This window comes from Brachycentrus maculatus, unplaced genomic scaffold (assembly GCF_059751285.1).
Source record: "Brachycentrus maculatus isolate JH-2025_06_01 unplaced genomic scaffold, ASM5975128v1 h1tg000334l, whole genome shotgun sequence".
NCBI classification, from domain to species: domain Eukaryota; kingdom Metazoa; phylum Arthropoda; class Insecta; order Trichoptera; family Brachycentridae; genus Brachycentrus; species Brachycentrus maculatus.
The window spans coordinates 897753-912363 of NW_028281083.1; the positions used below are offsets into that span (position 1 = coordinate 897753).

General features: G+C 31.2%; 2 protein-coding genes across 2 annotated transcripts in view; one reads left to right on the forward strand and one right to left on the reverse strand.

Moving 5' to 3' along the window:
- LOC148304107 (uncharacterized) overlaps nt 1–11764 on the forward strand; it is a 35378-nt gene extending 23614 nt beyond the window's left edge. Inside the window, exons 8-12 of the mRNA XM_088268884.1 lie at nt 677–854; nt 7014–7140; nt 8452–8587; nt 9754–9921; nt 11468–11764. Of these exons, the coding sequence (XP_088125010.1) occupies nt 677–854; nt 7014–7140; nt 8452–8587; nt 9754–9921; nt 11468–11515 (657 nt within the window). The 3' untranslated portion in view covers nt 11516–11764. The remainder of the gene's footprint in view (nt 1–676; nt 855–7013; nt 7141–8451; nt 8588–9753; nt 9922–11467) is intronic.
- Hs3st-A (Heparan sulfate 3-O sulfotransferase-A) overlaps nt 1–12446 on the reverse strand; it is a 99248-nt gene extending 86802 nt beyond the window's left edge. The window contains exon 1 of the mRNA XM_088268871.1: nt 12382–12446. Coding sequence (XP_088124997.1) covers nt 12382–12446 — 65 coding nt within the window. The remainder of the gene's footprint in view (nt 1–12381) is intronic.
- Between the last annotated feature and the right edge of the window lie 2165 nt (nt 12447–14611).

Sequence of the window (14611 nt, forward strand, 5' to 3'; positions counted from 1 at the left end):
CTGTTCTCCCGCTAAAATTCGCCACATATATTTTCTTAGTCATTCCATCGTTATCTATTTGATCCACATGTCCACACCACATTTAAGAACTGCTTTATGAATTTTCATCTCGAATAATAAAATGATTAAAATACTAAATTGATATTAGTAATGTTAGTAAATAACCACTCACCGACTACTTCTGTCTACCGGTTTCGAGACGTACCCGTCTCTTCGTCAGGACATACACTACAATTTAACAATCATGCGAACAACACTACACCACAGCCACTTAGTACTATTCACATACACTATCACTACACATGCAAAACATGCAGAGCGAGTTGTTAGTCCCACCATGCTTTTGGGAAACTGGTGGCATGGTGGGACTAACAACTCGCTCTGCATGTTTTGCATGTGTAGTGATAGTGTATGTGAATAGTACTAAGTGGGTGTGGTGTAGTGTTGTTCGCATGATTGTTAAATTGTAGTGTATGTCCTGACGAAGAGACGGGTACGTCTCGAAACCGGTAGACAGAAGTAGTCGGTGAGTGGTTATTTACTAACATTACTAATATCAATTAAAATGTTTGACCACAAAGTAAATGCTTTGAATATAAATAATATGATTAAAATACTTTTAAATTAATATGAGTAAAATAGCAAATTGTTGATACTGTTCATTTGTATATTTCAGGGGCTGAGTTCATCAATCAGAGGAAGAGGATCAATCCGCGGCCTGAAGTGCGACTTGACTAATGAGCAGGAGATTTTGGACGCCTTTAGATGGGTGAATTCTACCCTCGGAGGGGTTGATGTTCTTGTTAACTGCGCTGGATTTATAGGGACTAAGGCGGTTCCAGCGTCACTTTTAGGTTTGTATTACATTGTAAGAAGGGGAGTAGGTAATTGGAGAGAATTTATTTCATTTTATACAACAAAACACTCAGATTTATTACAGGAAAAAACATGTTTGTTTGTACCTTTGTCAGCCGGTATACTCTAATTTTGGTCTTATATTGTATTACTACCGTGTATAATAAATGATATCACTCACACCTTTCAAGAACGTCATAAATAAAAAAACTTGATTTTTCAGGAGAACGTTTTTAAAGTTAAAAATATAATACAATTTATTAAAAATAAATATCAAGCCACTTATTAAACTTTTTACTGTGCAACAGATCTTTTTAGCTTAAACCTGAAGGTTTTTTCTCCATTTAATTTTTTTTTGTATATTTAAAAAAATTGTTAAACAATACCTTTTCTTTGAAATGCAAAAACAACACTTTCTGCCGTGTACCGGGTAAATATTAAGTTAAAATATGCCTCTTTTGCTGGGATATAGTACATTTTCAGGGCATTCTGAAAACATGCACAACTGAAAATTGACGATTTTTTATTTATGACGTTTTTGAAAGGAGTGAGCGATATATCATTTGTTTGATTATCTTGCCATGCTTGAGAAATGAAATAAATATCAATTATAAATTTCCAAGACCTTTTACAAAAAATATTTTATTTTCCTAACGTATTAGGATCGAACCAGGATTTCTTACAAGATAGACAAACGTGTTATCAGCATACAGCTGATGCTGTGTAAGAAACCAAAGTTCTACTAGACAATCTATTTAAATTAATAAGTAAATATTTGTTTACAATATTTTGAGTGTGTCCCCAAATACTTGTTCACAAAATCTGGATTATCTCCAATTACAGGAGTTATTTTCATATTATTTTTGACATATTATAGAACTTCCAAGAATTTGAATAGTGTGGTTGTCAATAATGGGTAGAATTGGTGAATGTTACACGTGTGTAAAGTGATCACTTAAACCAGCCTATGACGGTCGTCAGCCCTGTAAATGCCCAGGCTTCCATATTCTTCTTCATCTTTGATGAGATGTCAAAAATAATATGAAATGTTTGTTTGTTCAAAATCTTAAATCTCCTTAAGTTATTCATTGATTGCTTTCAAATTTTAACGTATACACGCGTGTTTTTATACATATACATAGATATGACGAGCAAAACGTGTTTGGAAAGAAAAACTTTTTTGACACTAATGATAATACCACCATCTGTTAAAAATATCAGCAACGCATGCAATACTAAATATACGATTGACCCAAGCACAATATTTAGCTCACACTCTCATCACAGGGAAGAAAAAAAAACATCATGAGGAAGTTGAAGAAAAAGTTATGTGAACCGCCACAAGAAAAGGCAGCTGAACAGAGAATTTAAAAAAATAGTTTCTGAAAAGAAAATAGTTGATAAAACTTCTTTTTTAAGACCATATAGTGGGGACTGACCGGAGCCATTTCGTCGTAACGTGTTACGATGCGAGCATTCGTATAGTCAGTACAGCGAACCGAGCGCTCCATCCATAGTCGGAGCGCTCACCGCGAGCGACGTTACTACGTTACGTTTCGACGAAATGCTTCGATCAGTCCCCACCATTAGATAAATAACTACAAATATTAGCTATTTATAATAATAAATATAGTTTAATAATTTTTATTCGAATACTATGGGTTAACGTTACCTAAAAACTCCTTTTAAATCATTATTTGCTCCAAATGGTGCATAGAGCACTGCATCTTACTGTCGCAATGTTATATCGATTATCAATTACATCAGAGAAGGTGATATAATTATGCTCTAGTACCAGTCCAGGGTATTGTAAAAGAATTATGAGTGAAAAGTCCCCAATTAATTCATTCATTCACTCATTCGAACCCTTATCCGCACCCTAATGGTGCATAGGGCACTGCATCATATAAATTCAGTGTTATCTTGATCCTTAACACATGAAGAAAAGGTGATCAGCCCTCCGCCTCCGGTACCAGTCCAAGGTATTATTGAATAAATATAAGAGTGAAAAAATCACTTTTATTTATTCGACCCCCCCTGGGAATCGAACCCGGGACCTCCAGTATGGTAGCCGAGCGTGCTGACTAATTTAATTTTGCTGTCTAATTTATACCTAAAAATAATATATATCTACTAAGTATCTTACTCACGTCGACAAACTTATGGATTTTTTTAGCAATTCTCTTGCTAGTTTCCACTGCAAAACTTCCTTGAGTTAGCACGCGTGTAGAGCAGACTCTATTAACGAGTCGTGTTAGTTCTTATTTGAGTATAAGTATAGCATGCATGCTTTCTTTTGTTTCAAGTCACACTTCCGCACAAATAAAACAACAATCATATTCCGGTACCGCTGTAATACCAAATTAGCCGTATCCAATACTGAGTATTTACTAATCATACAGTAGCGTGTTTTGATTAATGAACTTCCATAGCGTATCGTTGGGTCAGACATATACGCAGTAATATTTTTCCGAAAAACAAATAAAATAGTAATAAAAAAAACCTAATATTGTGAGCTATTTTAAGAATTTTGATATTTGGCTATACCAGATTACTTTTGATTCCGATTAAACTCATTAACCATAAAACGAAAAAGTATATTTCTGAATTATAACGATCACTTGCGGGTAAATACTTTGCGGGTAAAATTTTAATGTTTAAAAGTTACGGGGCTGACTACCGTCATAGGCTGGTTTGAGTAATCACTTTACACACGTGTTACATTTACCAATTCTACCTATTATTGACAACCGCACTTCTCAAATTCTTGGAAGTTCTAAATATATTTGAACCAATTAAGAAACCTTGTTCTTGAATCACTAGAACTGGAGACATCTATTGGTGAGATGAAAAGAAGCTTTTTATTGTGCACAAACTCTTATATGTGCACCATTTCATGTGTGCACGTGTGTAAAATTATGACAGGTTATAAGCCTTGTAAATTCCCCCATATTCTCTTGCATCTATGTAGAGATGTCAAAAAAATGTAAAAATAGCTCTCAAGTGGAGAAAACCTAGATTTGTGAATAAGTATTTGGGCACACTCCAAATGTTGTTAGTAAAATTTCGTTAATTATTAACGTAAAATACTATGCAATAAAATTAATTTGAGTTTTAATAAAATTATGAAAACGTGAATATTAATTATTCGGAGTCAAATGATATATCATTTGACGCGGAATAAATATAGGTATGTATATGTCCGCCTCCGTGGTGTGATGGTCAGCGTGTTTGGCTACCGTGCTGGAGGTCCCGGGTTCGATTCCCAGGGGGGGGGGTGAAAATAAATATTAGTGATTTAACACTGTAATATTTATTTAATATTACCCTGGACTGGTTCCTGAGGCGCAAGAGTGATCACCTTGCCTCCATGTAAGTAATGATTAAGATAACACTGCGTCAATTTGATGCAGTGCCCTATGCACCATTAGGTGCGGATAAGGGTTACTATGTATATGTATCGTTAAAATCAACTTCATATATTTATTTGATGTTTAAAAATATAATTTTCATTTTTATTTCAGAGAGAAATAGGGTCTTTTTAATTGGGATTTAAATAAATTAGGATTATCAAAATAACGAATTCTAATAGATTTATCTTAATCTCATCCATGGACAGAATGATATTCATTATTCAGCGCTATCTGCTTGAAACCAAGTCTGAGTTCCAGTCTCAAGAAACTCGACGATTAGAATATTTTATTGACGTTTCTATCTTAAGACTCTCTGGAGAAATTTAATTTCAGATCAGAGCACAAACTTACTAAAAGGAGAATTATCTCCAACGTGAGATTAAGGGCTCAAATAATAAAGCATTTACTGTAAGCTCAATTATTATTATTGGTAAACCAAAACTGTCGTAAGCAAATTAACTTCCCATATCCATACCCAATGGTGTACGAGTAAAAGGCATCGCATTGGATCGAACACGCGTTAATTTTATTTTTGATTATTTCTTTCTTTCCTTATTTTATTTGTTTGCGAATTATACAGCTTGTTCATAAAAAAATAAAAATAAAAATTAGATTGACAACGATAAAAGCTAATTAAATAATTTCACATTTATGCTAAGAGTACTGTTGATAACATAAATGTGGAATTATTACAGAGATAAAAAAAAAGAGAAAAAAGTTGGGTGTGTGTGAGTGAACTTGTGTGTATATTAATGATTTATTATTATATAATTGCAAGCTGAGAAGTAATAATAGACATAGGAAAAATAAAATTTCAGAAATATCTAGGGCACTCGTACAAGCTTGTTTAATGTACTGGTCTTTTTAGGAAATATTAAAGCCATATTTTTTATGATTTGATTTTAACTTTCTAGATTAACATGATGATACAAGTATAAAATTAAAACACTCAACATATAAGACCACTTTTGAGTTTATTGATGTAAATACGACTAGTTTCGAGAACATCTCGCTCACTCCTTTCAAGAACGTCATAAATCAAAAATTGTCAATTTTCAGTTATGCATGTTTTCGGAATACCCAGAAAATGTACTATATCCCGGCAAAAGAGGCATATTTTAACTTAATATTTACCCGCTACAGGGCACAAAATGTTGTTATTGCATTTTGAAGAAAAGGTATTGTTTAATAATTTTTTGAAATATACTAAATATTTTTCAAATGGAGAATAAACCTTTAGGTTTTACCTAAAAAGATCTGTTGTACAGTAAAAAGTTCAATAAGTGGCTTGATATTTATTTTTAATACATTGTGTTATATTTTTAAACTTTAAAAATGTTCTCCTGAAAAATCAAGTTTTTTTTATTTATGACGTTCTTGAAAGGAGTGAGCGATCTGTAGAATGTGTTCTGGATACTAAAAATAAATAAATATTTGCATTTAGTTTTTCAAATAAAATAATAGTAAAATACTTTAAAATTATCGTTAAATATTCATGTAGCTATTTATGTTATACTTACCTTGAATGAATAATAATCTTCAATAGCAAATGTTTTTCCATCGAAATAATTTATCTTTATGGTAAAATATAGGATTACCTTCCGATATAAAAAGAAATCAAAATGTTATCCTTGCATAAATCTACAAGTTTACGGTATTTTGGTAAAACTGTACCTCCTATCCTATAATTTGAGTGCTTGTTTATGTAAATACTACAGGTTAAAGCAAAACGGTGAAACTGGGAAGGAAGAAAGGGAAAAGACTCTTCATTTTGTTTATTTAATCCTAAAGAAAATGTAAACAGTAAATATTGCTGTACTAAAAGCGGTGTATCTGTTGCTCATCCTGTTTGCTCTTAAGTACATTTCGTTAATGTATCTGAAAACTTTCCAGTCGGGAATATTTTCTATATATTTTCGTTATTAAATTATTCGTTGTATCTCCTATCGTATATCCAAAGGCTAACTTTGATAATTTTCTTATCCCTTAGTTTAATATTCTACTGTGAAATTGTCAAAAATTACGCGGCGAACAAGACAAAATAAAAATTATGTGTTAAGGTTCTGAAAGGTAAAAAATATGAATAAATGAAAAATGTTTATTAAACAGTGTTTAAAACAGCGAAGGAAAAAGATTGAAAAATAAGGCAGACACACATCATTTGAAAGTTAAAAAGGGTCTTACAATAGTCATATTTGGGATGAATAATTAAAACTGGTCATGTGTTCAAGAAAGGTTAATCAGAATATGAGGCAAAAATGGTCAAAATAGACTAAATTTATCATAATCTTGACTCTGTGGGTCATGTTAATAGTATCATCACGAGATATACATTCTCGTACATCTATGTGTCGCTTCATACTATTTTCTTTTCCCTGTAAAACGCAGAATAGTGACCTATAAGTAACTGAAGTTGTAATAAAAGTTATCCGCCTCCGTAGTGTAGTGATTAACGCATTTGGCTGGCATACTCAAGGTCTCGGATTCGATTTTCAGCGGGGGGTAATCATGAGTAATTTTTTCACTGTAACATTCACTTAATATTACCCACGACATGTGCCCGAAGCACAGGACTGATCACCTTGCCTTCATGGTATAAACGATCAATATAACACTGCGGCAATGCAATTCATTGCTCTATGCACCATTTAGTGCAAATGAGGGTTAGAAAAATTGTAGTTATACCAGGGTAACATAATGTTGTAATTTAACTGAGTATTAAAATGCTATTATTTTTTTGAACAGAGGGTTCTACGGACAGCTGGAGATCAGTTTTGGATGTAAACGTTCTAGCTCTGACGTTGTGTTCCAGAGAGGCAGTTAAGTCTATGAAACAAAGAGGAGATAATGGCCACATTATTAACATAAACAGGTAAGAATTCAAATTAATTTTGCTTTGGATGTTGGATTGATACTAAAAATTTTGATAGTAAAAATGTCATCGCATTTCCCACTCAACCATTATTCATCGACATTCTTTTACGTATCCCTTTCACAAGTTGCGATTTTTTAATCTTTACAGAAACCCATCACAATCCTTATACAGTATATGTATATATGTATAAACATATGTGAATAAATTATATAAATGAATCAAACAATACATTCAGCCAAGTAGCATTTACGAAATTCTATAACACTACCCCTTAAATGTTTGAATTCTGATGTTTAATAAATCAAAGAAATGGATTAATAATATTCATGAAACTATTAGCAATTGGGGCAATCATTTAATTGTATACAATGTCGAGTTTTATTGCCAGGAATATAAATATAAATAACTTTTAAAAGGGAAAAATGGAAATATTTTCGAATGATTCTGGCGACTTAGTGGGGCTAAAACCATCCGGAATGTGAATACCATTTGGGTGTAAAAAATAATTGATTTTAAATATTATGTGCATTATTGTATTTATTAGTTGGTGTAATTACTTCGAAAGCAATGTTACATTCGACCCATTGGTATAAAAATAATAATTTTGAAAAGAAGAGTTATTTCTTGAATGTTTTTCGCAGGTACTTTGTGGCACATTTTATTATAATAATAATAATAATAAAACCCTTATCCGCACCCCAATGATGAATAGGGTACTGCTTCATTTAAACGCAGTGTTATCTTGATCGTTTACACATGAAGGAAAGGCGATCAGCCCCCCGCTTCAGGGACCAGTCCAGGGTAATTTAGAATAAATATTAGACTGAAAAATTCACTTTTATTTATTTAACCCCCCCCCCTGGGAATCGAACCCGGGACCTCCAGAACGGTAGCCGAGCGTGCTGACCATTACACTACGGAAGCGGACATTTTATAAACTTTATAAAATTAAATAACTCACTTTTAACCACTTTTTTTATTACTACAATATTCTTGTCAAAACCGGTAGGTTAAATTGTATTAATAAAAAAGTGGTTAAAACTGTTATTTAATTTTATAAAGTTTAAAAAAGAAGCGTTATTTTTTTCAAAACGGAAGGGTCTTGCTATTGGGTAGGTTTGTTTATAAGTCGGCTTCTTACCTAACAGGTTTTTTGCTGCTCTGATGAAAAAATCGTACCCGAAGTAAGACCTCTATAAAAATCGCTTCTTTATCTCGTTCCGCTCATTTCCCGGGTAGTCCCTAAGTTTCGCTTTGTAACTTCGGGCCACGGGATTCGGACTGTAACTTGTTACCATGCCATTCCAGCCTAGCCGGCCACAGTGTGCCATTCTTCCCCCACACACCCCTCGGCATGTACCCTGCCAGCAAGCACGCCGTCACTGCCGTCACGGAGTCATTAAGGGTTGAACTACAGGCACTCAAGAGTCGAATTAAAGTTACGGTGAGTTACGAGCGCCAACATTACCAGCGGCGATTATCCTTCATTTCATTTGAATTAATTTGTTTCTGGGTTTTGTTAATATTTTCGAAAAACAATTAGAGTTTATGATTATTTCGTTCTGAAAACATCTTGTAGTTGTACTGTGAAAGACGTTTTTATAATGTATGTGTACTCATTGCATGCATGAATAAATTAATGAGTACTAAAAACTAAATGTAAAATATGTATTTCTTTTTAGAAAAATTCATAAATAAAATCAAATTAATAATTTCGTATCCAGACATAAGTAAAAAATTATGAATATTTAAATATCTGCTGGTTTTATATTACCGTAGAAACATTCATTAATTTAATTTTTTCAATTTCAATTTTTTTTTTCAATTAACACATTACTAACTAAAAAAAATAAAACGTGTACATTAAAATACATTAAAATCAAATATATGCAAAAACTATTGCTAAAGGTGTAGAAGAATCCCGCTTCGGAAAACTCCATCAGACACATGGAACAGATCAATATCCAATGAGATATTGTTCAACATAGCGGTAGCTCTTCCCATGGGCATAATCATCTGAATATTCATATGATAATTGGTTTTGATGAAAACATTTTCAGACAGTCATGACTGCAGAAACATTAATCAATATGTCGTAAATACATGATTTTTTCCGAGAGAAGTAAACTATAGACCAATTCTTTCTAACTTACCATCTGAACAGGAATAAAAAAAATCTGAACTAAAAATAATAATTGGTTCCGATGAAAACATTTTCAGATAGCCATAAATAACTGCAGGAACATTCATAATGGATAGTAAATAAATGATTTTTTCCAAGAAAAATAAACTATAGGCTAAATTTCTCTAACTTACAATCAGAACATGAGTAAAAAATTCTGATAATTGGTTTCGATGAAAACGTTTTCAGATGGCTATAAATTACAGCAGAAACATTCATTAATGGATCGTAAATACATTATTTTTTTCTAGAGAAAAATATAGTCTAGAAATATTCGTACAGAGACTGTTTTATACTTCTTTATAGCAGGTTCTCGGCGTTTTTGATCGCAAATCAAGCATATTTGCATATTTCTCGCATATCTCACTAGGAGGGAAGGAATTACTTGTTACTTGGAGGAAAGTAGTAAAGAATTTTGTGTTTTCTAGAGCATAAGTCCGGGGGCCGTAGACACGGAAATGACTCGAACATTTGCTTCAAACGTGCTTGGAATAACTGAAAAACTTAACGGAGAGAGTAGCTACCTCAAGCAACTGGTACCGGAAGACATATCTGATGCAATCTTGTACGTACTGAGCTGCAGACCCAATGCACAGGTAAGGAAAGAAGATAACATTAAACACATGTAACAGTTTATACATATCATTTCCAACTGTTTATAACACCTACTTAACGAAATAGCCGGTATTGGGTTACATTCAAACATCCCACATACAAAAAAATCATTCCAGCTATGCACCTAAACTTGCACAACATAATTTGTATTTTATAATTTATTTTAATGTGTTTAGATTAAACATATCTATAAAAATAAGAACAATACAAATGTTTTTCTATAAAATTTCATTTATAATATAAACATTTCTTGAATGTTTTGAGCAGATACTTTGTGACACATTTAACATTTAGGAGTTTTTAAATCATATTTTTTAAATCATATTTTCACATGGTGTAAGGAGTGAGTGGAAGTTTTTGGTAAGGGAAGGGTGATTAACTATGAGTAATTCAATGTTTTAGAATTTAGTACATAAACCCTGATGATGACAAGGTTCTTGTCGAAACCGGTTGGATAAAGTTTACCAATAAAAAGTGGTTAAAACAAAGTTGTTTTATTTTATAAATATAAACATTAGTTGTAATTATTTGATTACTTTGAAAATTAGACACAACATTCTTCTTCTTCGTCTGGGGTAAAGAGCATTGCATATGCAGTGTCCATGAAATAATGACGGACAAAGTAAAGTCAATAAAATAATTTATTGAGTTTTCTTAGATTTCCTTTTTTTTATTTGCTGACCAATGGCAATGTCGATAATGACAAAACTCGGTTGCAGGTAAAATAAAAATGTTGTTCATTAAATATGAATAAGACATAAAAATTACTTGAAATTTGTGTTATTAGTGAAGTAAGTTGGTAAATCTACCACCAAATACATGTGGATTCGTACATAGAACAAAAGATTCGACAATATCACGACTAGAAGTAAACTTGAACGTCATGTAACACAAAACTAATGGTTTTGTTTAAAAAACACACTTTATATAACATAAAATAAAATTATTCTTTTTTGACATCTCATCAAAGATGAAGAAGAATATGGAAATCTGGGCATTCACGGGGCTGACGACCGTCATAGGCTGGTTTAAGCGATCACTTTACATACGTGTAACATTCACCAATTCTTCCGATTACTGACAACCACACTACTCAAATTCTTGGAAATAAATTGTAAAAAATAATAACTTCCAAGAATTTGAGTAGTGTGGTTGTCAGTAATGGGTAGAATTGGTGAATGTTACGTGTGTAAAGTGATCACTTAAACCAGCCTAAGACGGTTGTCAGCCCCGTAAATGCCCAGACTTCCATATTCTTCTTCATCTTTGATGAGATGTAACAAAAATAATATGAAAATAACTCCTGCAATTGGAGATAATCCTGATTTTGTGAACAAGTATTTGGACACACTCAAAATGTTGTAAAATGAAATTATTTCATCGTTTAATGTAAATTTAAAATTAACGATATTGCTAAAAATCGCAACTAAATAACATTAATTATTTGAGGCGTACGAACATTTTGGTCAGTCCATTTTTTTATTTCTGGAAACATATTTTTAATGATGTGTTATTTGACTATTTTAGATTCAAGAACTGACAATACAGCCAATTGGACAAAGACTGAGTGAGTAGAGAGGTATATATTAAGGTTTTTTCCTAATTTTATACATCATGTTAAAAATATTTCATCATTATTTTATTATTCCTTTTATTTACAATATTAAATAAGTTATATTGTTATCTTTTAACTAAATAAACATTATAATCGTATTTTTAACTAAGCGTCAAGTATGGATATATTTTTAGGATTAAAAAATAATATTTTTGTATGTTAACTATCAATTATGCTTTGTTTTTATAGAGTAATAAATTTTGTGTACCAAAAAAACATGTATTTTATTTAATTATATAATTTTTTGTTGTTGTTTTGGTGATCGAAAAAATACATTTTTGACATCTCAACATAGACGATGAAGAATATGGAAGTCTGGGTATTTACAGAATTTAAGACCTGTCATATGCTGGTTGAGTGATCACTTTACACACTTGTAACATTCATCATTCTACCCACGATTGACAATCACTTATATGAACAATCTCATGATGTTCCGTGATTGAGTTCACATCAGCCATCTATGATTGTATCTTAAATTGAGCAGACTCTTTTATTTGTATGCAAGATCCGAACCCGGATTATTTTACATACTGGGAAACGCCTGAAAACCTGATTTACAATTTTTATGCAGCTCGTAATTTGACCAGTTAACAAGTATTTAGACACACTCAAAACTCTGTGAAGAAAATTTGGATACATATTTACTTGATTTATTGAACAATTGTTATAAAAACGAGTTAACAATCGTTCTTCCACTTGTTTAGCTGATCAATTAAGGATTTCACCTACTGTCAGATATCCTCGGATTCATATGAGGCACACGTTCATGAAAAAATCAAATATCCTGTTAAAGTCGGTGGTAAGGAAACAAATGAGTACTTACAAAATCTCCAGTGGTAAGGACTGCGAACAATCGCGATATGGTTCGGTTCTCTGCTTTACCGCCATCGAGAAGTATTGTAACGCACTGCCATCTATATGATCCGATTCACAGTAATCTAAAAGAAACAAAAAAACTCTTAATAAATACAAATGGTAAATATTATGGGTTTATATAATCGGGTTTTAGTAATATCGGTATCGGTATTCAATTGAATTTATTTTCCATATTCTTGTACTTTATTATTTTTTTAATAAAACACTTCGCTCACTCCTTTTAAGAACGTCATAAATCAAAAATCGTCAATTTTGAGTTGTGCATGTTTTCATAATGCCCAGAAAATGTACTATATCCCAGCAAAAGCGGCATATTTTTAACTTAATATTTACCCGCTACAGGGCAGAAAGTGTTATTTCTGCATTTTGAAGAAAAGGTATTGTTAAATTATTTTTTAAATATACTAAATATTTTTCAAATGGAGAAAAAATATTCAGGTTTTACATAAAAAGATCTATTACACAGTAAAAAGTTAAATAAGTGGCTTGATATTTATTTTTAATACATTGTATTTTATGTTTGAACATTAAAAACGTTCTCCTGAAAAATCAAGTTTTTTGATTTATGACGTTCTTGAAAGGAGTGAGCGACTTGTATAATACCAAAAATGAGTTTTATTTCATTGTACACGACTAGCTTAAAAAACTAACAGATGTTTTCATCTACAGGTGAAACGTAAAAACTCGTATTTTCTACTGCCCGGAATCATTCTGTAATATATTTTTTTAAACATTTTACTTAATATAAACCTAGTGTATCAAGGTTAATAATCACTTAAACTCCAATATTTAAAAAAATGTAACATTATTAATTTTGTTTCCAGATATGACCAGAAATGTTGGTATTTCCACATGTATTTTAAAACTTACATTAAAAATAAAATTGATATATTCCTTATTTTTTTTTGCCTTAAATCCATTTTTTTACTAATAATTTTAAATTTATCACATTTGATGATAACGCACCAAGTAACTATTACTGATACAACCATTTTTTACCTTAAAAAATTCATACATTTCATGAAATTTAAGCGACTTGAAAACAAACTCAATTCTAAAATTAACTGAAATAGGTTTCAAAACTATTTGGCACACCTAAGAAAAATATCATGATTGATGCCTCATAAATATTATAGTAACTATATTTCAGGGTGACATGGAGGTTATTCAATGGTAAAAGTCATAAATAATTTAATTACAGCAACGGAAAATTTCAGTTAGAAGTCATATTAAAGGTAAATGTAATACACCTATGATTTCAAGGCACGACATTTTCTGAAGAAGAAAAAAGGTACAAAATAAGACAAATTTTATTTCTGTTTCATCATTTACGAAACAAATTTAATAAACTATTTCTTTCGAGGAAATATAAAATAGAAATATGTGAGTATTTTCAAATTCGTTATATAGAACAAGTAATACAGTGTGTAACAAAAAAAATCGTACTTTTAAGTACATAATTAAAATGAAGACTAAATAAAATATTTATACTTTTCAGAATGAATTTTGTTCGTAATATTTTAACGTCAGTAAAATTTTAGATAAAATATTTGAATTTTAATACATTAAGATAAAAGCAAAAGTAAAAAAATATATAGGCAATTTAAATGTAATAAGCTTTATAAATAATAAACAATCAAAAAACAGCTTTAAACTACGATACATTTTATTTTTAAATGAATAAATCTGCATGTTAAATTAATTTTTCAAAATATCTGACATGCATTTTGTTAAACCCAGTAGATATTATTTACCAAAAATAAAACGTTGACTTAAATGGGCAGTGTATTTTATATATTTAATAGAAAATATGTTTAAAGAAATGCCAAATTAATAATTGGATCGACAATTTTGATTCTGAAAGAAATGAATGAAAATGGTCAAAATAGTATTTTGACCATTTTCTTTTGGATCTGGTTACACAAGTCGGGCTCGTTATTCCAACTGAATGGATAATGTAAAGTTAATTTGACGAATACCGTTCTCAAACTTGAACAGTTTAATAAGAAATAATGCAGCGAATAAATATATCACTGTGCAAAAAATAACAAATCAATGGAGACGTTACTCAAAAAGTTCCAGATGTATTGAAATACGCTAAACGCTTCATTTGTAATATACCGTATACCGTAGGTACGTTTCACGCGATACAAACAAAAAAAATTAAAATAAATAAT